Source organism: Pelecanus crispus, chromosome 1 (assembly GCF_030463565.1).
Source record: "Pelecanus crispus isolate bPelCri1 chromosome 1, bPelCri1.pri, whole genome shotgun sequence".
Taxonomy (NCBI): Eukaryota; Metazoa; Chordata; class Aves; order Pelecaniformes; family Pelecanidae; genus Pelecanus; species Pelecanus crispus.
In genome coordinates, this window is record NC_134643.1 from 73,727,647 (window position 1) to 73,750,544 (window position 22,898).

Sequence of the window (22,898 nt, forward strand, 5' to 3'; positions counted from 1 at the left end):
CAAATATCAATACTTTTTTGGTTTTGGAAAATAAAATTGGAGTGAAAAATGGAACACAGCCATAACAGATACATGTCTGTATTGGTTTTTCAGTACTGAATTACAGATGTGGACAGAAGTAAATCCAGAGTATTGTTTCCTCTCCCTCACCCCCCCTCATTCTTAAATATTTTCATCACTTTCTGCCTGACTTTAGAAGAAAATAACATTTAAAAAATAAACTGCTTTTATAAACATATATACAGGCAATTGTAACTGAGTTCCTTAAAAACATCAGTCATTACCAAGGTCAAGTAGGCAGGTCATTCTCTGAGAAAATTGTTCAGTCCTGGCTTGTTTGTATTTGAAGCAAGCACAGGGAGTCAGCTTCTAAATTCAACTAAAATTTTTTTATTGACAAATCAAAATCACTGGAGATTTTTTGTCCACAGGCATAGCAAGAAGAGCTATGTCATTTCTTTTGGGAACTTTGTTTTATACCTTTCCAGCCTTAGAGATTTTTATAGCTTAAATTTATTTACAAGCATACACAATCAAAGATTTAAGACGGTAATTTAAATTGGGAGTAATTTCTTTTAAAGGAAGTAAACTTCCTTTATTTTGAGGTTAATGAAATGACTACGGAATTAAACATAAATAGAATTCAGTCTAAAACTTTGGGTTTTTATGTTTGCTTGATCACAAGTACATTCAAGCTATAAGGGTTTTGGAGAGTAGTTAAAGTGCAAAATGGCATTCCCAAGGTACCCTTTGATTTTCCTTCTGGCCTGGACTACGTACAGAAAGAATAAAAAGCCTCATGTTTTCTCCATTCTCTTTTATTCAAAAAAATGCCTAACTCACACATGAAAGCCTGAGAAAGGACTAGTATGCCCAAAAGCTTGGGATTTTTGCCTGCCGTGTCACTTGTCTTAGTAAAACAGTTTACTTCAAATCTCACCTACTTTAGATGTGAAAAGATATTTCTGCCATGTTAATCCCGCTCTTGTTTTCGCACTAGGGTTGTCAAACTGCCAAGATCCCTCCTTGTCCCTGGTAGGGAGGGGTCTAGCAAAATACAGGTCCTTCCATGGCTATTGCGAGTCTTGTCTCAAGAAATCCTTCGGTGAAGCAGGCTCCGCACAAGACAAGATTCAGCTCTTGTGCCAGTCAAAAGGGAAGCCCGCACAAACTCGTCATACGACCTCCCCCAACTCTGCTCCTGTAAGCCCATGGCTGCTTTATGCCTGCTCTTCCTCAGTAGTTTTGAATGATGAGGATGCAGCGGGACAGAGCCTTTTTAACAGGTAGAGCCCCTCGTTAGATTTTTTTTGTGTCGTATCGGGAGGCAGGGGAGGGCAGTTGAGAAGTGGAAGGTGTGATCTGGCTTTTGAAGAGTGCTCAGCTGAAGCTTTTTGATGCCTTGATGGCGTAACAGTGACACTGCAGATGGAAGATTAGGACAGTTGTGGGATTTGGAGTGGCCTGTTTGCCTTTCCTCAGCAAGGGAAGATGAAGTGGGAAAATGGTATCTGTAAAGCAGGGGGAAAAAAACCCAACAACCAGAACTAGGATCTCTAGTTGGAATTCAGGTGGCTGCAGTTTAAATTACCTCTAACAGTCTGGCTGCTGATTGCTACTATTCATGAAAAGTGGCTTTGTTTTAGTTCTGAAAGATCCCAGAGCAACTGCTGTGCCCTGAGTTTTCTTCTCTGAATCACTAAAATGTTCTCTTTTCTGATTTTCTCTCTTGACCTTCTCCTCCTACTCACCTCTTTCAACATGTATTTAGCTACGTTCAAATGGATACCGAGGAAGTAGTTTTCTGTCTGTGTTTCATATGGCCACGGCACTACTGCAAAGTGCCTTCCTTACATTTTGGGAGGAGTCGGCTGATGGAGGAAGGTTAGTTGGCTGAAGACTAGATAATGTGTCAGCGTTGCTACCAGGGTACGAGGAGCGACTCAAAGGCATAGTGACGGTTTTATCTGACTTTTTGTCGATTCATGGCATGCGCTTCTGGGTACCCCAGTCCTGTTAAACAATCACATGGCAATCAGCTTGGATTCTTTCCCTGGCAGGTGAGTGTCAGACTGAGCCTGTTTCAAATGCAAACGACGCTGTCGTTTGTGCAGTGGGGCACAGCACTTGACACCCTGTCCTGTCTTGGCAGCTCAAAGGGGAGCAGAAGCGCGCGGATGCAGCCATCCTCTCTGTTACCTTTGTAGCCCATTACCTACCATCTGGGCTCCTCAGCCCGGTGCCCTTTGCCGCTGCTGCTGACCTCAACTTTTAAAATTAGCTCTGACATGGTCTCTAGTTAGGCAATACACGGCCGGGATGATTTGTAAAGCCTGACATTTTACAGGACTCTCCCTGTACTGTATTTCCATGCTTGAGAGTGAAGATTGTTGTGCTGGGCCTCAGCAGTTGAGCTGATAAGGTCTTCTTCAGGAATGACACCCCTTTCTTTTTGTTTTTAACCATATTCCCTTTTTTTGTCTGAAACAACTAAAATCTGTTGACCGTCAAGTTACAGTGATGCTTATCTGTTCATTGAGAAGGGAAGAACTTGATTACAGTTAGGATCCTGGTTGCTTGGACTGGTATTTAAGGCTACATTTCTTTCTCCTTCCTGATTTCTAAGAGACTGTTAATTTTACTGTAATAATAGTAATCCTTGATTGGAGTTTTAGTATAGTCCTAGATCAACAGAGAAGGGCTTTCAAATGGACAGTGCGAATTATAAATCCTGTGCTAATGATATAATACAATCTCCTAGAAAAATACCTGTTAGTTTCACTGCTATTTAATGGCATTCTTATTTTGGCTGTTGAATCCCATCTACCTAAATCCTAGGTATATTCTAAATCAGATGTGCTCTGGAGAGCTTAGCAATAGTAACGTTAATTGTTCACATAGTGCTGACAATATGTAATGATTTGAGTAGTGCATCCTTTGATGCTGTATAGTGTTAATGATAGCAATAGTAAGCTTTGCAGTTGATGACATCATTTGCCTTGAAGGATCATTTCAGATAACAAAAACCAGAGATTTGTTGTGAGAGAACTGGTTGCTCACACACACAAGCACTGTTTTTCTTCCCAATAGAGAAGTTATTTATTGCTAGGACACCAGCAGTTTCTCTTATCACAAGGATATGTTGTTGATAATGCCTGTACAAAGCCCCCTATTTCTAGACACATACTGTGAATAATCAGAATCTGAGAAATGACTTTATTCTGAGCTAGGTAAAATTACAACAGGAAATATAAATGCAACTGCCTGTCTAATGCTCTGGGTTCATCGGTTCCAAACATTTTAAGATCATCTTTTTGCCTGCATTTTCATTTGCATCCTGTCACTGGATTGCCTATGAGCTGTCAAGTAAACTTGCTGCCTAAAATGCTCATAATGTGGTTAAAATAACTGATATTTTGATACACCCTGTTTTGTGCTTTCTGATTGTATACTGTGTTACCAGCGCAAAGTTTTCTGCTTAACTATAAGCTAAGCACTAAGTGACATATGCTGGCAAGATACCTGTTCCATAGTTTTTCATGATTATGTTTCTTGTGCGTTCTTTCAAAGCCTCTCATACTACCAATGTGTTTTCTGAGTAACTGTAATGTTGCTTTAGGAATAACCTTACAGCTGTTCAGAGGTAATCAAAAAACTCCACCCACCAGCATTAGCTTATGACTGAGCCTGGTTAATAGATTGGCTCTGATCTCGAGTAGCTACCATCAGATGGAATATCTGGAATATCGTTAAGTAATCTGAACTGGAAAATTAAAGAGGGTTTGCAGCTGTGTGATGGGAGAGATCGGAAAGACTGTTATTGTATGAATCCTGTTCTGCCCATATTGCTGCAGGAAATGGTCCTGGCTCTTCTATAGTAATATGCTTTATGAAACACCCTTAGAAACAATCAGTTCTCCCCAACATCAGCACTGCTACACAGGGGTTAAAATCAATAGGAGCTTGCTGGCTAGAATCCAGTTTCTATGCATTGCTCTGGAAAATGGAAGGGCTAGACTTTGTATCAGATTAAACTGAGTTAAAGTAGATTGAGGCTTAAGGATTTTTCCATCAGAACGTGAAATATTAAAGATAAACAATTTTACCTTGTTCGTATATTATTTCATTTCTATTTTCCTGATTCAATATTAAGCTGGATTCTAAGAATTCCTGTTGTTTACTGCACTAGCACTCCAATTCAGCCAAGAGAGTACTGAGAATGTGACATGTTTCTGTGTCTGCTTAAAGTCCAGATTTCATTTGGTACCTTTTACTTGTTTTTGTTGCTAGAACATGGGCATTCATATTTATGACCATTTTGTTTTTCAGCACCTCCCAGATGGCTCTGTGCCAAGTGCACACGCTGAATTTTATCTTCTGCCAGATCCTTATGAGGTCAGTCGAAGGAAAACAAGAACAGCTCCAAAAAGCTCTGACCCTACTTACAATGAAATTGTGAGTACCATTCACTTTTTTCCACCATTTCTTACTTGTTTGATTTTCTTCGTCTACTCTTGAAATAAAATGACAATATAGCATTTAGTTACCACAAGTACGATCAAAAAGAAGGACCTTATTATAAGTTGAACAACAAATGGGGACAATCTTCGGCTTTGCATCTTTCTCGGAAGTGAAACAGTCTCTTTATGTCTCTCTTATTATTCACACTGCCCTATCTTACACCATAACCACAGTTACATGTTACCCAAATGAGACCAAGCATCATTGCACCAAATCCTAGGCTGCTTTGAGTGCAGATTTGTACAGTAACATGTACAATTGAGTGGATGCTGTTACTCAAATTCACATTTGAAAGCAGACAACCAAATTGGTTGTCACTGTCCTAAATGGTAACACAATGATAAATAGCCCAGTTCTTTTTATGTCAAAATGCTAGCAGTTCACAACCATATATAATTATTTCACACACATACCACTGGAGTGCTTGCACCTCTGGGGTGAAGAGAAGCATTTGTGTGGAGAAACATTTACCACAGAATGGGAAGTGGCATAAACTATATTCTTTTGTAAGGGCAGATGAGATTCAAACAGTAGGTGGGATTGGAGATTATAATTATTACATATAACAAATCTCCTAGAGATCTCAAAGCAATTTACAAATGCACTTTGAGCAGGCTTTAAAGTAGAAGGCATGGAAAATATTACCACTCCACCCTGTTTCATAGATAAGATACGATGAAGTCTAAGTTAGTCATCCGAGACTAAGAGTCCTTATCTCCTGGTTTCCCGGTCCTGGAGTTTTGATATTTTTCTTTCTCTTTTCCCACATCTATTTGATTACAAAAGTTACCTACTTACACTGATGACTTCCAGCACTTCTGTAAGTAGGCTTCTCGAGTAGTATTGCTGCTAACAACTGAGACAAATTTCCCTCCCTACAGTTCTGCAGTGGAATAACAGGGAACTAGGCTTTATTTTTTTGTTATGTTCTTTCCTTTTTTTGCTGTCAAAGAGACAGTGGAATGAGTCTAATTGACCTGTCTAAAGAAACTCCTTTACATTTGAAGGATACTTAAAGCAAAGAAATAATATAATACGATTATATAATAACATTCATTGTAAAATATCCAAAATGGACTACGGACAAGAACCAGCCAGCAATGCTGGAAGACAATTGTCTTTCTAATCATTATTAGATCAAGTTGAATGCAAGAAAATCCAAAATCCTGTCTGCAGTCAGACAGTAGTCACTGGGAGGAGATTTAATTGTGGTTAAGGAGCACTCCAATGCTGTTAAGAGAAATTCCATTAAAACTTTAATATCCTTTACTCAAAACTTACAGCCTTCTACACAGATGCTTGGTCTTTTTCACCAGGAACTGCTAATCACAGTGGGGACATATGGTTCTGTTGAACCTGGACATTTCAAACCCAATGCTTGTGCTGTTAGCAGCTCTGTTCTTCCATATGTGATATCATTCTGTATGCATTTTCTATCCTAGTCTGGTAGACTGAGGCAGAAGCTGCCCCAGGGAAGAAAAACTACTAAAAATATGTCAGCTGTCTTTTAAGTTAGTTACTGTCCAAACCGCTGTGTACAGAAATGTACTAGCCTTTTTTATGAGTTCATAAGTTTTTATTAAAGCCAAATGGCTGGAAGGAAGCTGTATATTAATTTCTCTCTCTGTTCGAGACTGAGAAAATTCTGAAATGTGCTTCTCTTGGGTATTTTTGGGTTTAGTTTTATACTTTTATTGCTTATGACTGCCTACAGCAAATTATCAGCCTTGCAAAAGTACATTTTATTTCTGATTTTTACTCATGCGTGTGAGAGTAAAGATGTGAAAGTCCAGGAGGGCTGATAATAGAATGAACCATGCCAAATGTTTTGGAGTTGCTTTTAACAAGCACTCCTTTTTTTTTCTTCTTCCTTTATTTGGATTTTGGAGTTTGTTGCATTCACGCTGGTATGACATTGCATTAAAAATGATGGTTGAGAAGAAGAGAAGAAAGAACACAGAAAAATGGAATGCAGTGTAAAGGGAAAAAGAATAACATGCCTGCTTATAGACCACTGTTAGGAATAAATAAGACTTGCTTGGGAGGTTGTGGAGTAGTTTAGTGAAAACTAAGAAAGTAAAAAAAAAATTTAAATAAATCTGTATGATTTAGGTTTAGAATCTTGCCAAGAAAAGTTGCAATGACCAGAACCAACTGCAGTGGGGTCTTGCTCATAGGTGTAGCAATTGCCCTGAGACGTGCTTCAAGGTCTCGGTGGTCCTCAGTTTGTCTCTGGAGCGCCTGCATGTATGCGCACCCACAAAACGAGCAAACCTCCGAGGCGAAGAAGAATGTGCGTTGCCATAAGGAAGCCAGAACGAGAGGCAACTCTCTCCGCCCCGCCCTTGGGGTGCAGCCAAACGTGAGCAAATATACCTGGGCCGTATCCGTCCGTTAAGTGTTATCGCAGTTGCCCTCAGAGCAGAGGGGACGCCGGCCTGCAGCAGCCAGAACAGCGCAAGCGAGCCTGATGCCGGCGGGAGGCGGGGGCTGCACCAGGAGCCACAGCCGCTCCCTCCAGCACCGTGCGTCAAAGCTAATTTGGACAATCAAGAGCAAATCTAGGAACGGTGCCATGGCTACCTAAGGAGAAGCAACTGTCCCGCATTTGCGATTAAAATGTCATTAGACTCCTGTAGGTCAACAGCGCTTCTCTTTTTGGAGCCAGGAATACTTGAATTCCAGCCCTAACTGTCCCACTGATTTGCTGCATGGCCATGTATAACTCACCTCCATTTAATCTGGCTGTATAAATGGGAGGCAAATATTCTTGCTACACAATCATTTCAGGATTTAACTGTTCTGATTATGAAATTCTGGCAGGTGGCATTTGTTTTATCCACATACTAATTCAGCTATCTCCAGACCTTTCTTCTGTCCCTACATCCTGATGATATATACCTTGCTCCAGCTGAATTTGCAATACCATTTTAGACACGGTTTATTGGGATCATTTGAAAAGCAGCCACCCTGCGCTATAAGGTCTGTCATTGCTCAGAGCCTCTTTTTGTCCAAAGATTGAAAGTCGTTCATTACCCCAGTTCACGCCTGTTGTGATCCACTGTACTGAAGATTTCTTAGCTCTTACAGCTTACAAGTACACTTTTTGGTGATTTAAAGCAACAGCTGAAAATGATATCCTAAATATATTGGTGAAGAAACAAGGCACCTTTCTACGGTAACATTAGTATCACTTCAGTAATCAAATCATAGGTTTATTCTAAATTATATTATCGCTTACTGTACCTGTCCTTGCTTTTTGGATTTTCTTCATCATTTCACTTTGATTTTGGTGGGGAGATGCCACTGAGTGACAGAGAAGCTGGAATTTTTAATTCACGTACATACTTGGTGAAATAGGCACAGTAAACATCAAAACCGAAAAGCGCCAGGCGCAACTTTCATGCCAGCTGTTCCAAGCTACGATTTCCCAAGGTTTCTAAATGGAAAAGGAAATGTTGCTCCCTGCTAAGACCTTTCTAGTAAAAGCCAGTTAAAAAGAGGGGGGGAGGGGGGCAGTTTTTCTTTCCGCCACGACCTGTGGCAGTGGCCATTTGTCCCCGCAGCACCCACTGTCCCCTTGCACCAGAGGGCTTGGTCTCCTGTCTGTTGGTGCTTGCTGCCGGAGCAGCCTGGTGTCGTGCCTTGGTGCTCCCTGCGACACCCCTGCAGCTTGCAGCGCAGACAAAATCACTCTGTGGCCCCACAGGGGCAGCCCGAGGACAGCTAGGGTGTCTGGGCGAACCAGCAGTTTTGTGCCTCCTGGGTCCGTCCACCCGCGAACTTCAGAACCACCTTTCTGTTGCCACTCAGCGTGAGGAGCATTGCTGGGGCTGAGCCTTTATAGACTTTATCCCTGTCTGAATGACCTCTCCCACGGCTATTTCTGCTGCTTATAACTGGAGGTACGGAGAGGACTCGGCAGTCCAGCCCACAGAGATCCAAGCTAGAGGGGGCTCAGGCTGACTTTTCTTTTCCTCAGCAGAGCCGTATGTATAGACTGCATTCAGATTGCGCAGTAAATCCAAGCAGGTTGCATGGCAAACTCCTTTCAGGCATTTTCGCTTTCCCATTCTCCTGAAGTGACAGCATGTCACTGCGTTTGCTTTTTAAACTGCACAGAGAGATTAAAATTTAAAGCATTTTCCATTGCAACTAAAATGGCAAAAACATTTCCAGCCACACAAATTTTAGATTAAATGTACTTCTCTTAACAAAGCTTACCTTTCAGGCCTGAAACTAGCTGAGCACATCCGTTCACATTTTATCAACCCACGTGCAGTTCACTCAGCGGTTTTTGATTAATGCAGAGACTGAAACATAGGAATCTGTTCTGAATGCAGCTCATTCTTGTTAGCCTATCACTCCAGATTGTTTTTTTTTTTTAAATTCAGAAAACACACCATTAACATTTCATAATTAACCTCAGTATGTTGTCGTAGTATTAAGGTAATTTCAAGGGTATTTTAAAAACTACAGGCCTTAGTAATTTTCTAAAGAGATGCTAAGCAAGCTGTCTCATTTAATTTGAGATGCATTAACAGCACTTCTTGAGTAGCAGAAACATCCAAATTTAGGAAGTTCCACTTGCTAAATTGGGTCCAGTCTCAGAGATGTTCCACATCTACAACTTCTATTGAGTGGGCTGAGCTTTCTGTCATGTTTAATATTTGGTGGTTCCATTAAAAAAAATGGAAGTATTTTTATAATGGGCACATTTGGATGCAGTTAGCATCCAGAATCATGCATGAAGTTATTTGTGTTGAAATAGTAAAATTTATACAGATAATTTTCAAAGGAAAATTATAATCTCTTTTATGATGTGGGTTTGTTGGATCTAGAACAGTTACGAAATTTTATGGAAGCCGTGGTTAGAAGAAAATTTGGGTTTGCTTTGGCTTGATCTTTTTTAATTCTGGTATGTAGCATAAGATTTAATCACAAGTACAGTATTGAGAAAAAATTCTGAGGTACTGTGCATTGAAATGGTACACCTTTAAGAGACATATCAATGCAACATAAAGTTGCTTTAAGGCACTACTAAGCAACATGTAACAAATACAATATATGTAGGTTAAAAAAAATTGCCATAAAAACTGTTTTCCTGGTTTTTTTCTCATTTTTGCGGAAAAGCAGTACCATTTATCAGAGCATCTGCTATGGAAACATATTTTAAAATTATAATAATCTGCACTTTTACAGAATTACCTATCTTATGTTTTCATGCTGCTGTCCATGATGAGTACCCTCCATCTGAATCTCTCCTCCAGAAAATCAACCATATTGTCATTCCATGGGGAACTTGATGGAGTATCTGATATTGCTTCACATTTGAGTTCAAAAGTCTGCTTAAGTTAGAGTTTCAATTTTCAAAAGGAAAATTATGTATACCTATTTTTTTCTCAAGCATTGCACAACATAGGTTTCAAATTTATTTACAAATGCTTGGTAATCAGATTTCACAAGCCTAAGCTGTCAGAATCTCTTTTATATAAACTACATAAGGTCAAATATATTTCTGAGGTAAATTCACTAACTTGAGTGAATTTGGCTCATGCTTAGTAGTTTATAATTCTGGAGGGCAGTTTAAAGCAATTATTACAAAGTTGTAGTCATCATCTTGAATGCTGTATTGAAGTTTTTTGCCTGTCAAATAGATTCACAAATTCCTATCTTTTTTTCTGTTTCACTACATATTATTTCAGGTTGTGTACGACAAAGTCACAGAGCTCAAAGGCCATGTACTGAAGCTTGTTGTGAAAAGCAAAGGAACATTTGTGGGAGCTGTTAACATTCAACTGAGCAGTGTCCAGTTAAATGAAGAAAAGTGGTATCCACTGGGAAACAGTGTAATTTAAATGTTGTCTAAGATAATTCAATTATTTATCCACTAATGTTTCTTTATCCCATTTCCCACGGCACATTTTGTCTCAGTTGCCCTTGAGAATATGCAGTCATCTGCTGATCACATACCTTAACATTTCTAATCATAAGGCTATTGTCTTAAAATTGCTACCATCTTCCTGCAACTGATTCCTGTCAGTGTGAGTTCATGAAATCTCATGCTAGAACTTGTAGCAGCATGCAGGAAATTCTTATGACAGCAATAAAGATTTGTTTTGTTCGTATTAAATAGTACTGTAAAAATACTAAATTCTGTACACGTCAAAGTGTGGGGCCTAATTCTTTGCCCATTATTTCCACTGACTGTGTTGAAAAAATGCTGATAAAGGTGTAATTTATCAGCATCTATGACCCCACTGCATATGATGATTTCACCAGAGAACCATGGGATGGTTGCCTGGGTGCCAATGCATTTCAGATGTCTAGCAAATCTAATGTTGAATTTTATACAATCAATACATTTAAAAAAAAAAAAGAATTTAAAAAAGCTTTGAGGTTTACACATTTTGTGCAGTATATGTTGGTGTGCTTTTAACTTCTGATATAATGTAACATTCAATCCAGGATATTCATTTGTCAGTAAGATATGCGATTGTTTCTTTTATGCTGACATCCAAGAAGCAGATATGACTGGTCATTTGTGAGAATAAAGGATAAAGCTAATATACACAAAGAAATAAAACATACTGAATGTGAGCTTTCAGTGTGGCATTTATTTAAGATCATGCTATAAGGAATCTTTGTTCACCAGTCCTACCGCATTACATTCTTATGCTGCATAAGGGAATCAAGTCAATACATGCATTGACCTCGGGGCTATAAAATGTATATATACGTATTAAACAATGAATGTGAGTGGTTCCTTTGAGTTCACTGAGGCTAATTTTGGGCTCTGTTCTTCAAAGCATTTTTACCTAAATTGAGGAAGCACTTAAGCACATCTTTAAACATTTAGCATGTGCAGCCATAATGAACTGTCCATTGTTGCCAGCCTCTTACACACACGTTGCTGACCATGTATATATACCTTTCCAGGACACACATTTTTAAGGCACAGGAGACATGTTGATTTGTGATCTGATCTGCTGTAAAATTTTAAGTTACCGTATACTGAGTAGGTCTGACATTCGTCCTACCAGGTGGAAAAGTGGTCAACAGAGGGATAATAATGCCAGAAGCTGAAGATAATTGCCTTTTTCTCCCAAAGGACACTCACAGATCAGTCTTCAGAAGGTAATGTTGTATAAAACTTCTGATGTGGGACTAGGAGTGCTATTTAGGAAACTAAATAAGCTGGAGTTTTTCTCAGCATCAAACCAATTGGCTATGTCACTTGGTCAGTTTTTATCTGAGAATAGATATACCAGATTGCCTGGGGAAATTAAACTTCTCCTCAGTAAGGGGAGGTGGGGGAATTCTGCTTGAATATTAATATTATTAGTATTCTTCAGAGCTGAAAAAAGCTATAAAATATTTACCACATGAAAGGGATATTGGCTAGCATACGGTTATGATTACTACAAAGATCAGGAAGTCTAACATTTTAGATTATAGGCTCTCCTGGGTAAAGAATCAAGTGACTTGTCACTCAAACACAGAAAACACACTGAAGCCAGCTTACAATGTTATCAAATTACCTGACCTTAGAATTCAATATTGATTTCAGATTCTTCTTAGTCTACTGTCTTCGTTTCCTTATTATAACTATAATGCAATTTTCTAATAGTGTTATTTCCTGTGACATTTTCTAATCATTGTCTACCGCATGCCCTGATTTTCCATCTTAGAGCAACATTAAATAAAATAGCATTAAAATGGCATTAACTAAAAAGAGCATTAAAATATAATGTTATCAGAACTCTCTGCAAACATAAGCAATAGTGTTTGGTATTAAAGAAAGATTTCAATATAACATCCTTTTTTTAAAAAAAAAAAAAAAGCCATGTTTGAGTAACAAATCTCCAATTAACTGGGTAGATATAGTCCTGTGGAAGCTCAACAATACTTCAGTTTTGTAAGATGGGAAAATTGTGTCTTACGGGCAAGATCTACACTGATAACTGTGTCAAGCAAGAAGTTGTCCTCAGAGATTTTAAATCATGCAATCCGCCCTTGCCTTTTCTAAAATTCTTCGAGTCCACCTCAGAGCATTGGGCTCCGTATTTCCTGAGTTCACAGGAAGATGTACTCTGAGCTCCCTGCTGCTATGAGGAACATAGCCCTTTACAAATCAGTCCGTGAATTATTTGTCTGTCTTCAGCAGCAGGAGGTTCAAGACTAAGCTAAGAAAAGTACCGATATTAGCATCTGAGGTTTTATCATTTTAAGAGCTGGGTTTTTTCTCAAAACTATTTTTCCAGGTAGCAAAATTACAGTGGACGTTAAAAGAGGTATATCCCAGTCATAAGCTGCTGTTACTGTAAATTCAAAGGGTGCATTGTATCTGTAATTTTTCCTGTTCCCTTGGAAAGATAAAATGGTAAGAAATTTTTTTCAATACAAATAAAAATATCAATGTAACATGCTCATAATTTTGCAGTCTCAGATAATAAATATTAGAATATTATTCTCACTCAGTAATTATAATTTTGAAATTAGCTGCAAATGAAATTATTAACTGAATTTTAAAAATGTCTGAAAAAGTTCAGTCTTTATGAATTAGTTCTAAATAATTGGTAGGGCCAGCGTCAGTAGCTGTTACTTATTCAGGATAGCATTTGCTCACACAAGAAGTCCCATTAACTTAATAAAATCATTGAGAATGTGCCACTCTGGAAATCAGACCACTGAGTTGTTGCAAGCCTAGTGATGTTGCTTTATTGAGCAGGGTGTGATCCTCCAGAACAGCTGCTACTGCAGAGCATCATTAATAGTACCAGACATGAACAAACAGTGATGCAGGTTCGAGATTGGCACCATCTTTGGACAACAGGGGAACGTTACGGTAACCTGTAAATATAATGACACTTTATTAGTGTATTAACCACAAACACAAGGGTTATGATGATCTACTATGCAAATAAGTCAAAATTTATGATTATCTAAACAACTCTTTAAAATAAACTGAAACAATGCAGAACCCAGATCCCATTTCTACTGTTTTTTTCCTCTACATATACAGTATTTCAATTCTGGCTTTTTTGGACACAGAGTGAAAAACTCCAGTGTCTTTCAGGATGTGGTGTTTTTTCAAACTGAAGACTTTTAGCCCATTTAACATCCAAAGATATTATTTGCTGCATGCATTGTTCTGATGGCAAATTAAATAACTTGTGAATCAACAGTGATAGTGCCTTAGAGAAGAATGATGTTGCAGCAGTAATGCACTGTCCAGCTGAGGCAGAAAAATGTGTAGTGTAAGGTCTTCTGCCATGACATCTTAAGTCTGTTAAGGATCTCCTTTTACATATGAGTGATTTTCAGTATCAGAGATAAGGCATGCCTCAGAAACTACATGTTCGTCTGGTTGTTGGAAGCATTTGGAGAAGCTATAGTTCTCAACTTCAAACTTAAATCAACTTACCTGCTCAAAAAACAAAACAATCCCCTCTCCAAAACCCCAAACCTGTATTGCTTTATATGACTGTAAATGTCTATTATTTCATAATAATAAACACTGTCACTTTTGATTTAAAAAAATGTTCTGCATTCTATCCATGTATATATAACTGCAGTCACTTAAGTATCTGTTATGAATAAGTATCTACGTTCAGAACTGCAGTTTTCAAAATCCTTCTTTAGGTGTGTCTGGATGTGTGTATAGTCTTTGGGCCCTTGTTTATTTGGGTTTGGATTTTCTTGATTCTTTTATATGACATGAAAGTTCACCTGGCATCTAAGATTCAGCTTCTGGGCAGCAGATATTAAAGCTGAGTCCAGGCAATATGCATTTGAGATCAACTTTTAGAGCATGCACACAGTATGTGGAAGACTTGATTTATTTCCTATCCAAAGATACACTTCAAGGACTAAGACTCATTTCTGAAGACTGTGTTCTAGCCCCTACCTAAAGAATATTCTACAAAGTGTCCTGAGAGAAGTAAAATTTCTTTTTTTATTGAAATTGTTCCAATTTGTATGAAATAATTAACTATTCATTGATCCAGTTAGAATAGCAGTAATAATAGAATTCCTGTCCTGTATTAGTATTCTACATGGCAGACTCATTGGGACAGGAACTGTAACTCAGGACCCCCCTCCTCTCGCCTTTAACCACCCAGCTAGAGAATTATTCTCACCTTCAGCCCCTCTGAGTATACCTACTTAATCACTGCATGAAAAATCAAGTATTGCTACAGGTGGGCAGCAAGCATTCTTCCCCAGTGTAATCTACAGCTGAGTTGGGAGGCTGCTGCTGGGGAAAGGAAGGCAGTGATGAGAAACATTTGATTCCTTTCAAGAGAAAATGCAGGGCAATGGCACAACTTTGTCCCACTGCCTGTCAAAAAAAAAAAAAAAAGATGTAAGCACTGTTCAGCTTTTGGAAGCAACTTGCCCTCAGGGGACACCTCAAGAGTATGAATCGTCGGGAAGCAGGGGCAGTCCTGAAGTGCAGATTAAAGCAATCAGAGCTGTGAAGAGTAAGATTTAAATCCTAACTCACTCTTCAGCATGGTTTAGACAGTTCTTTCCTAAGAAATCTAGGCTGTTGTGACTCCCTCGGTAAGACAGATTATTTTCCCCTTTCACCATTTAGGGAGCTTAGGTACCTAAAGCAAAACCATGGTTCCAGACCTGGAATCCAGAGGTCTCAGTGTTAAGCATTGCAATAAATTTTGAAATTATCTGTCAGTTCATCTCTTAGAAGCATTTTATTTATGCCTCTAGGCATCTTGATGGCATCTTACATTTTTTTACATTGTGTTGAGTGGGTCTTGGGGCAATTTGTTTGGCACTGTTTATAGTTTTTGTACCTACACTCATTTCCCAGCATTTTTAATACTCCACTTAAAATCTTTCCTGTAGAGCCTGCATGCTCTTACTTTTCCAAAATATTAATCCCCATTTGTGACCAAAATTAATCATAAAGGCACATTAGAGACACACTGAAAAATCATACAAAAAAAAAAAAAAAAGCCAAATTGATGGTTTTACAAGCATATGTAAGCTTTAGTGTCTGCTATTTAAATTTGTCTCAGACATTGTGAGTTGGAGGGTTGGGGCTTTTTTCATTATCCTTAAATATATAAATAAAAGGAAAGTAAAAGGTGATCAGTGTAAAAATTTATGTTGGGGAAAAGCAAGTGTGCTTTAAGCATAATGTCTTTGTTCTTGTGTAATTCCTCAACCTCAACTAAGACTCACAAACAGCTTTATTACTTCAGAACCTGGAAAGAAAAAGCCATTAAAAATCCTGTGAAGCTTAATAAAAAAGGCACAGTGTCCATTGCCAGCTCCAATGTTTTTCCTTCACATCTTCATTCACTAATAAAAGTTGGTTGTTTTTTTGTCAGAAATAGCTTTACAAATTCAATATAGTAAACAGCCATTTTACATAAGCCTTTCTCCTTGGCCTACTGACTTCTGTGTCTGCTTTTTATGTACAGCCTATTAATCATGTAAGATTCTAGAAGCTATAGCAGTACAATAAAAGAAACACTAGCAAGAAAAATACCATAAATATTTTGCTTAATTTATATTTTTTGTTTTCCACTCTGAAAAGTTGCAGAGAGGTTACCTGAGGTTTGGGGTGGGATGTGGGGAGGGGTGGGGTGGGTTTGATTTGGCTCGTATTGGGTTTTGAGCCTAACTGAGTAGAAAGTGCACACAACTGTTGCCTTTACAGTAATCTGCGTAATCTCTCTTCCTGTTACCTATTATAATGAGCAGTTTCTATCTAGAATGGAATATAGTAGTAGGAATAATTAACTGTCATTAATATTCTTTTGATTTTGACACTGTGGATTTGCATTCAGAGACTAACTACAATGACTTAAAAAAACAGAGTGCAATTTTTACTTATGGTTATAGAGTTCACCTTTAGGAAATAAATATAATGCTGTATTCTATCAATACTACAGTAATGATAAAAGCCTGGAATGTTGTAGATTTTTTTGAGCTCTTATAGGTTGCTTACATGAAAATATTACCTTTACTCAGGCTCAGCAGTGGTAAAGTGTATTGACCAAGGAATTCATTTGCAACCAGAGATATCTCATCCTCTACACAGAAGCGTATCAATGCCAGTTCTGGAACTTGGACAGTAAAAGAGAAAGTTTCATCCCATCTAGGGCCCAAAGCTAATGAAAAGAGAAAATACACAGTATCAAAATACCATTTCATTTATTCTATTTAATATCTGAATTATTGTATCTGCTATCACTAGTCTGAACTGGTAAAGGTTCATTCTTTTTCCCTAGATTCCTGTGCCCATTTAAATAAACCATGAGACTCCCACTGACTGCAGTGGTATATAGGCCACATCTTTTCTACAGATTATGGAGTTAAAACTGTCGGAAGGAAGCCTTCAGAATGAAGCAAACATAGAGAGCTTGGAACTTGACTACAGTATGCAGACCAGCCCCTTCTAAGGATTTGTCATGTATTAGCTACATAATACTGTAAATCAAAAGCCTAAGAAATTTGGTGTCATCTCTTAAAAGAGAGCAAAATGGGACAGCAACAGCCAGGTTAAGAACCTCTGCTCAACTTAAATTTTCCTATAGTCATACCAGTTTCATGTTTTTGCCAAAGTCTCTCCTTTTACGGTGTTGGAAATGAAGCAGGAGCTAAATAAATTAAGGTAGTAAAGCAATCAGTTGACTAAAAATAAAAAAAAGAGGATGTGGAACAGGAGGGGGGTGCTTTGTCTGAAAAGAAATTCAGAGGCCGATTTAAAACAGCAGCCATCTACCAAAAGGAAAAAGGAAAAACAGAAGACAGAGGGACAGAAGAAGGGAGATCACAGGGGATTTTAGTCTGAAACATCAAGAAGATCTGTATGATAAAGGTAAGGGAATGCTTGAAGTCAACTACAAAGAGTACACACTTACCTGTCAAGCAATTAAGGGACTAGTCCTACTAGAAACTTCATATGAGCTAAGTGATGAAGTCACAGAAATTTCTTCAGAAAAAATGTCTTTACATTTACCAATTAGTGTACTGGTTTGAGCTGGGATAGGGTTAATTTTCTTCATATCAACCTGTGTGGTGCTATGTTTTGGATTTGTGACCAAAACAGTGTTGATAACACAACAGTGCTTTAGTTATTGCTGAGCAGTGCTTACCCAGTGTCAAGGACTTCTCTCTTTCTCATACTGGAAACCACCACCCACCCCCATCCGAGTGAGCAGGCTGGGGGTGCACAAGAAGTTGGGAGGAGACACAGCTGGGACAGCTGACCCCAACTGACCAAAGGGGTACCCCAAGCCATATGACATCATGCTCAGCATAAAAAAAGCTGGGGGGAAGAAGGAGGAAGGGAAGATGTTCAGAGTTACATTGTCTGTCTTCCCAAGCAACCATAACACACGACAAAGCCCTGCTTTCCTGGAAATGGCTAGCCACCTGCCTGCTGATGGGAAGTGGTGAATGAATTCTTTATTTTGCTCTGCTTGCATGCGCAGCTTTTACATTATCTGTTAAACTGTCTTTATCTCAACCCATGAGTTTTCTCACTTTTGCCCTTCTGACTCTCCCCTCCATCCCACTGGGGGAGAGCAAGCAAGCAGCTGTGTAGGGCTGAGCTGCCATCCAGGGTGAGCCCACAACAGTGAGTAAAAACAATGCATTCCATCTTCCTTCAGGAGAGTGCTACTAAATCAGAGAATTTGTGCTTCCTTAACCTACTAGTCTACAAAAATGGTACACAGTATGAACTTCTGCTACAGATTTTGTGCCAGAAGATCCTAGTCTAGAGAGAAATAATTGCAGTCTCTGTAGTACATAACAACTTCTTGGGATGAAAAAATGGTAATCCCTTATAAAATATTATTGTGCTTTGTTCACAGTCAAGAGAATAAGACTGATGCTCACCATTGCTTTTTATAACACTAGATTTTTTTTTCGCTTGGTCTTCTGGCACACCATAAATTTCTATCTGCACCAAAGGGTCAGCTTTGTTAGTCTTCGACAGGTTACTGGGTGGTAACTGATGACCACTGATGAGCTGGAAAATTAAAGTTGTAATGTATTGAAATAACTGTAAGAATGAACTTTACATAGTAGCCATAGCAGCAAAAACTATTCCATAAGAAACTACTATAAGAAGCATAGAGCAGCCATAAACTGTTGTAAAAATACATATTAAACACAATGAAATTAAGCATATGGTGCTTCCTGTTTAATTTAATTCTTGGTTAATTTCATAGAATCACAGAATCATAAAATGGTTTGGGTTGGAAGGGCCCTTTAAAGGTCATCTTCTCCAACACCACCCCCCCCCCCCCCCCGCCCCACAGTAAGCAGGGACAGCTTTAACTAAATTAGGTTGCTCAGAGCCCCATCCAACCTGACCTTGAATGTTTCCAGGGATGGGGCCTCCACTACCTCTCTGGGTAACCTGTTCCAGGGCTTCACCACCCTCATCGTAAAAAAAAAAAAAAAAAACCAAACAAAACAAACCACAAACCTGATGTCATGCTTTAAATAATAATTTTCAGATTAGATTTAAGTTTTAATTCAATAACTATCTATAAAAATTATATTTGTTTACCATAGAAAATGATGTTGGAGGAATCAGTCTCATGATTTTTGCATTTTCTGAGATCAAGCTCATTAATTCCTTTTAACGCTGTGTCTAGTAGAACAGCGCTAACACCCACGGTGACATCAGCATTGTGTTACAGGGTATGTAGAATGACTCACCTGTGATTCTTCTCTTTCATAGTAACATACAAAAACTCTGCATTTAGTAGGCTCCCTGACGTTTCTCTCCTTAATTTAGTTACCTACCTGGAAATTTTGCCTCAGACTGCCCTGTAATCTTGCACCCAGCCTAAGAAAGGATTTATGAAAGTCACAACTTTGCTTTCTATCTATATTTCAGGACACCTAGGAAAGAATAACCATCTGTACAGTAATCTGCTTTTTAGAAAGCAATGTATGGAATGTATCAAGAGAGATCTGCAAGCCTGGATGAAAGATATGACTCCTATGATCCAGATCTCGGGACTAAGCTTCAAAACTCATGATACAGACTCTTATTCCCCTGTCAACCACCAAAAAAAAAAAAACACCAACCCACAAATTCCGCCTTTTGCTTAAGTATTTTCTGTAACACTTTGCTCCAAGAAAAGTTCTAGCCTGAAACATTGAAGAGCAGTGGCTTAGCAAACCCTGATGCTGTCCCCTTTCTTCCTAAAAAATAACTACTACCTTCACTAGAAAGCTTTTCAAGATGCAAGCACTGATGGACTGCCCACTTAGAACCAGGGGAGGTCCTATGACATACCCTGAATGTTCTGACAAAAATTCAGCCATGTTGGCCAAGTCCTGCTTCTCACTCTTACCCCATTGCTAGACCCAGTCTAAGTCTCCCACAGGGTGGGAAAAGAGCAAGCTCTTTTCAGCACAGTATGACCCAAATCCATAAATTCAATCAATTTTTGAGACATGTGGTGAAGGAGACATACAGAGAGAGTAGTAAATAACATGGTAGGCTCAGAAGTTTCCATATGAAATACCTTCAATATTTGTATTTCTGCTTCAAAGGCTATATGCTTCTTGTTGATGAGAATTCTGGCACATCAGGGTAAGAAGGGTATTGAATTCTGTAAAATTGGGCCCTGTGTGATTTTTATGTTAACTTGTGTTCTTCTCCTCATTCATTCATTCATTCACAGTCAGTCTGAGAGATTTGACCACTAGATGTTTTATATCTTTGCCCTGTGTTCAGTAGTTTCTTCATTCATTAAGTTCATAACGCTTCTTTAGCAGAAACTGTTTTTCCTTTGACGCCTGCTCCTGACTCTTTTTGTCTTCAACAACCATTTCCTGGTTTTTGCTGCTTGACTCTATGAATGGGGCTCTCTGTACCCTACAGTCCCTCAGCTGCTGGGATGCTATTGCTTCTTTGTATCCTGCACTACCCAGCCTGTCATCTCAGTCTGTGTCTTGAGTCTAAAAAGCTGCCTTTCTCTTTTCCAACTTCTTCCAAACTCGGACATTTCCTTCCCATTGTCAGTGATTTTGTCAGTTTCCTGCATTACAACTAGGGATTTTTCCTCATCTTAATTAACTCCAGCTTTATACAAATAAGGGCTAAAATAACTGATGCATATGCATGGATGCTTGAAATCATCCAGTAATGTCTATTCATAATTGGTATGCTTACTCTTAGGACACTAAAATGTTTTTGATTAGGTGCATGCATTATGTAAGTATTTTATAATTGTTATTAGCTAATGTTTTATCTCTACGATTTATTTCTCTGAAAGAAACAAAAATAGCAATTTTACACTAATATTATGCTAATTAAAAAGCATTTATGCAAGTAGTGTACTGTGTAATCAGAAATAACACTTTTTCATTGGGAAAAGGTAGTTTACTAACTAGTGAACAATTATAAAACATCTACTTGACCTCAAAAGAAGGGTTTTTCTAACCCATTATTTTAAAATTACATGTATTTCTAATATTTTTAAGTAAATCAGATCTTAATTTGGGAGAAGTAGAAATAATTCAAAGGCTTATTGATTCATTCCCCTTTTTACAGTTATTTATATCATTTGAGGATGATAAATAGTCTTTTATGTATGCACAGGAGAAGATAATGAAACTTAAAAGAAGCATAAAGCTTCCTATCATATTTTTAAACAATTCCATTTGTCAATTAGCTTTTTAATAGTACATGTGGTATTACTAATATTTAAAGAAAATAACACCAAAAGCTCACTTTCGGTTTCTGAGTTTTCAGAGTTCAGTCCCTGCAACTGCAACAGACATGTCCCTTTGTCAGCTACACTTGTGACACAATACAAGTTATATTTATATTTCTGTACACAACACCATGAAAAATCATGTATTTCTACAAACTCTTATAAACTTCTGAACACCTACATATTTTTAGCAAACATAAGTGAACTACAGATGGGAAACTATCCAAGCAACAATAGATACTATATGAGAGTTTTAACATGTTGTTAAAAAACAAACTTCCCAACAACCAGGAATGAGGATAAAATGAGAAACCAATAATAGATAACAAATAGGTCTGAATTACATAATGTTTGTTTTCACGTTTTATGGAACAAACCAACAATTAGCTGAGCTTACCCTTATTGACAGAGACATTGGTTTACTGTATCTTCCTACATTGTGTGGGGTAAATGTTGAATTGCGATTTCTCAAGAATTCTGGTTTCAGAATATAGCCACAACCACCATTGTCGAGGAATTTTCCATCTTGCAATTCCATTTGTACTCCTGGTGTCTGGAAGTTTAAGGCCACTATAAAATTAAATAAATATTTATTTTAGTGAATCAGAGTTCATACCATTTTATAAAACAACTCTCTGACAATAATAATAAAAAGAAAAGCAAATGAGATTAAAATATGTATATCTTTCAACTCATATGTAAGATCCTGCTATATTAAATTTGGCAGTGTTCAATAATGACTGACTGATTCATGTGCAAAAGAAGTGCACTATTTAGAACTGCACCACATTTTACGAATTACACTACAGATATTTTTTATACTGCACTGTGTTGTGTGTTTTCCCTTTCCTTCTAAATTAGACCGTGGAGAATACGAAATGAGAGCTCTTTTTTCTCCCTAAGGACTAAATTCACATACTAGTTTCTCTATAGCTGCAAGACTGTGCACCCTGAACCTGCTTACAAAGTTCTGGTGCAGAAGGCAAAAGCATAGGATTGTAACTAAGCTTAGATACGGTGCAGAATTTGTCACAAAAGCGTGTCACCCAGAAGATCAAGAAGCTTTAGTTTACAGTTAGAATATTCAGTGCAAATACATATACATTTATAGAAGTAGAAGCAATTTTAAAAGTGTTCTTAAATTTATGTGAGCAAACTCTCTTCAAGCTTAATCCTCCAGTACTGGTGTTTATTGTTATTATACACCTGACAGATTTTCCTCTCCTTGGCAGCTCAAAACATTTTTGGTTTGCTGCAGTAGCAATAGTAATATAACACACTTCTCATCAATAGGATATTGTAATTCATGAGATAAAGCCAACATTGAAATAGACCTGTTTAATGACATTTTCCCCTATTCCGGTACATTGGAGCTTCCTGTCACATTCAAAATAGAAAATGCACAAGTCAAATCAGTGAAGTGATAACATGACATGTGTTAAATAGCAAATGATAAAAAGTCATTTACTTGATGGCTCAGTAGGAAAAAAAATGAAGACTTTCAGCAATACAAGTGACGACTCATAATAATTCAGGAAGAGGACCTTATTACATGTTCCTATGAGATAATATGAATGTATTGAATGAACACTTGGCAGAATTCAGAAATCCTTATCTCATGTGGAAAATGCAAGAAACTTGGATCTGTTTCACCAC

General features: G+C 38.0%; 2 protein-coding genes across 3 annotated transcripts in view; one reads left to right on the forward strand and one right to left on the reverse strand.

Annotated features, from left to right (window-relative positions):
- Positions 1-10,379, forward strand: part of PIK3C2G (phosphatidylinositol-4-phosphate 3-kinase catalytic subunit type 2 gamma) — a 205,328-nt gene extending 194,949 nt beyond the window's left edge. For both annotated transcript variants that reach the window (XM_075721540.1, XM_075721547.1), the window contains 2 exons: positions 4,330-4,455; positions 10,227-10,379. In XM_075721540.1, coding sequence (XP_075577655.1) covers positions 4,330-4,455; positions 10,227-10,379 — 279 coding nt within the window. The remainder of the gene's footprint in view (positions 1-4,329; positions 4,456-10,226) is intronic.
- Positions 10,380-13,291: 2,912 nt separating this feature from the next.
- PLCZ1 (phospholipase C zeta 1) overlaps positions 13,292-22,898 on the reverse strand; it is a 56,181-nt gene continuing 46,574 nt past the window's right edge. Inside the window, exons 10-13 of the mRNA XM_009488384.2 lie at positions 21,640-21,812; positions 18,400-18,532; positions 16,515-16,664; positions 13,292-13,374 (exon numbers count right to left, since the gene is read on the reverse strand). Of these exons, the coding sequence (XP_009486659.1) occupies positions 13,292-13,374; positions 16,515-16,664; positions 18,400-18,532; positions 21,640-21,812 (539 nt within the window). The remainder of the gene's footprint in view (positions 13,375-16,514; positions 16,665-18,399; positions 18,533-21,639; positions 21,813-22,898) is intronic.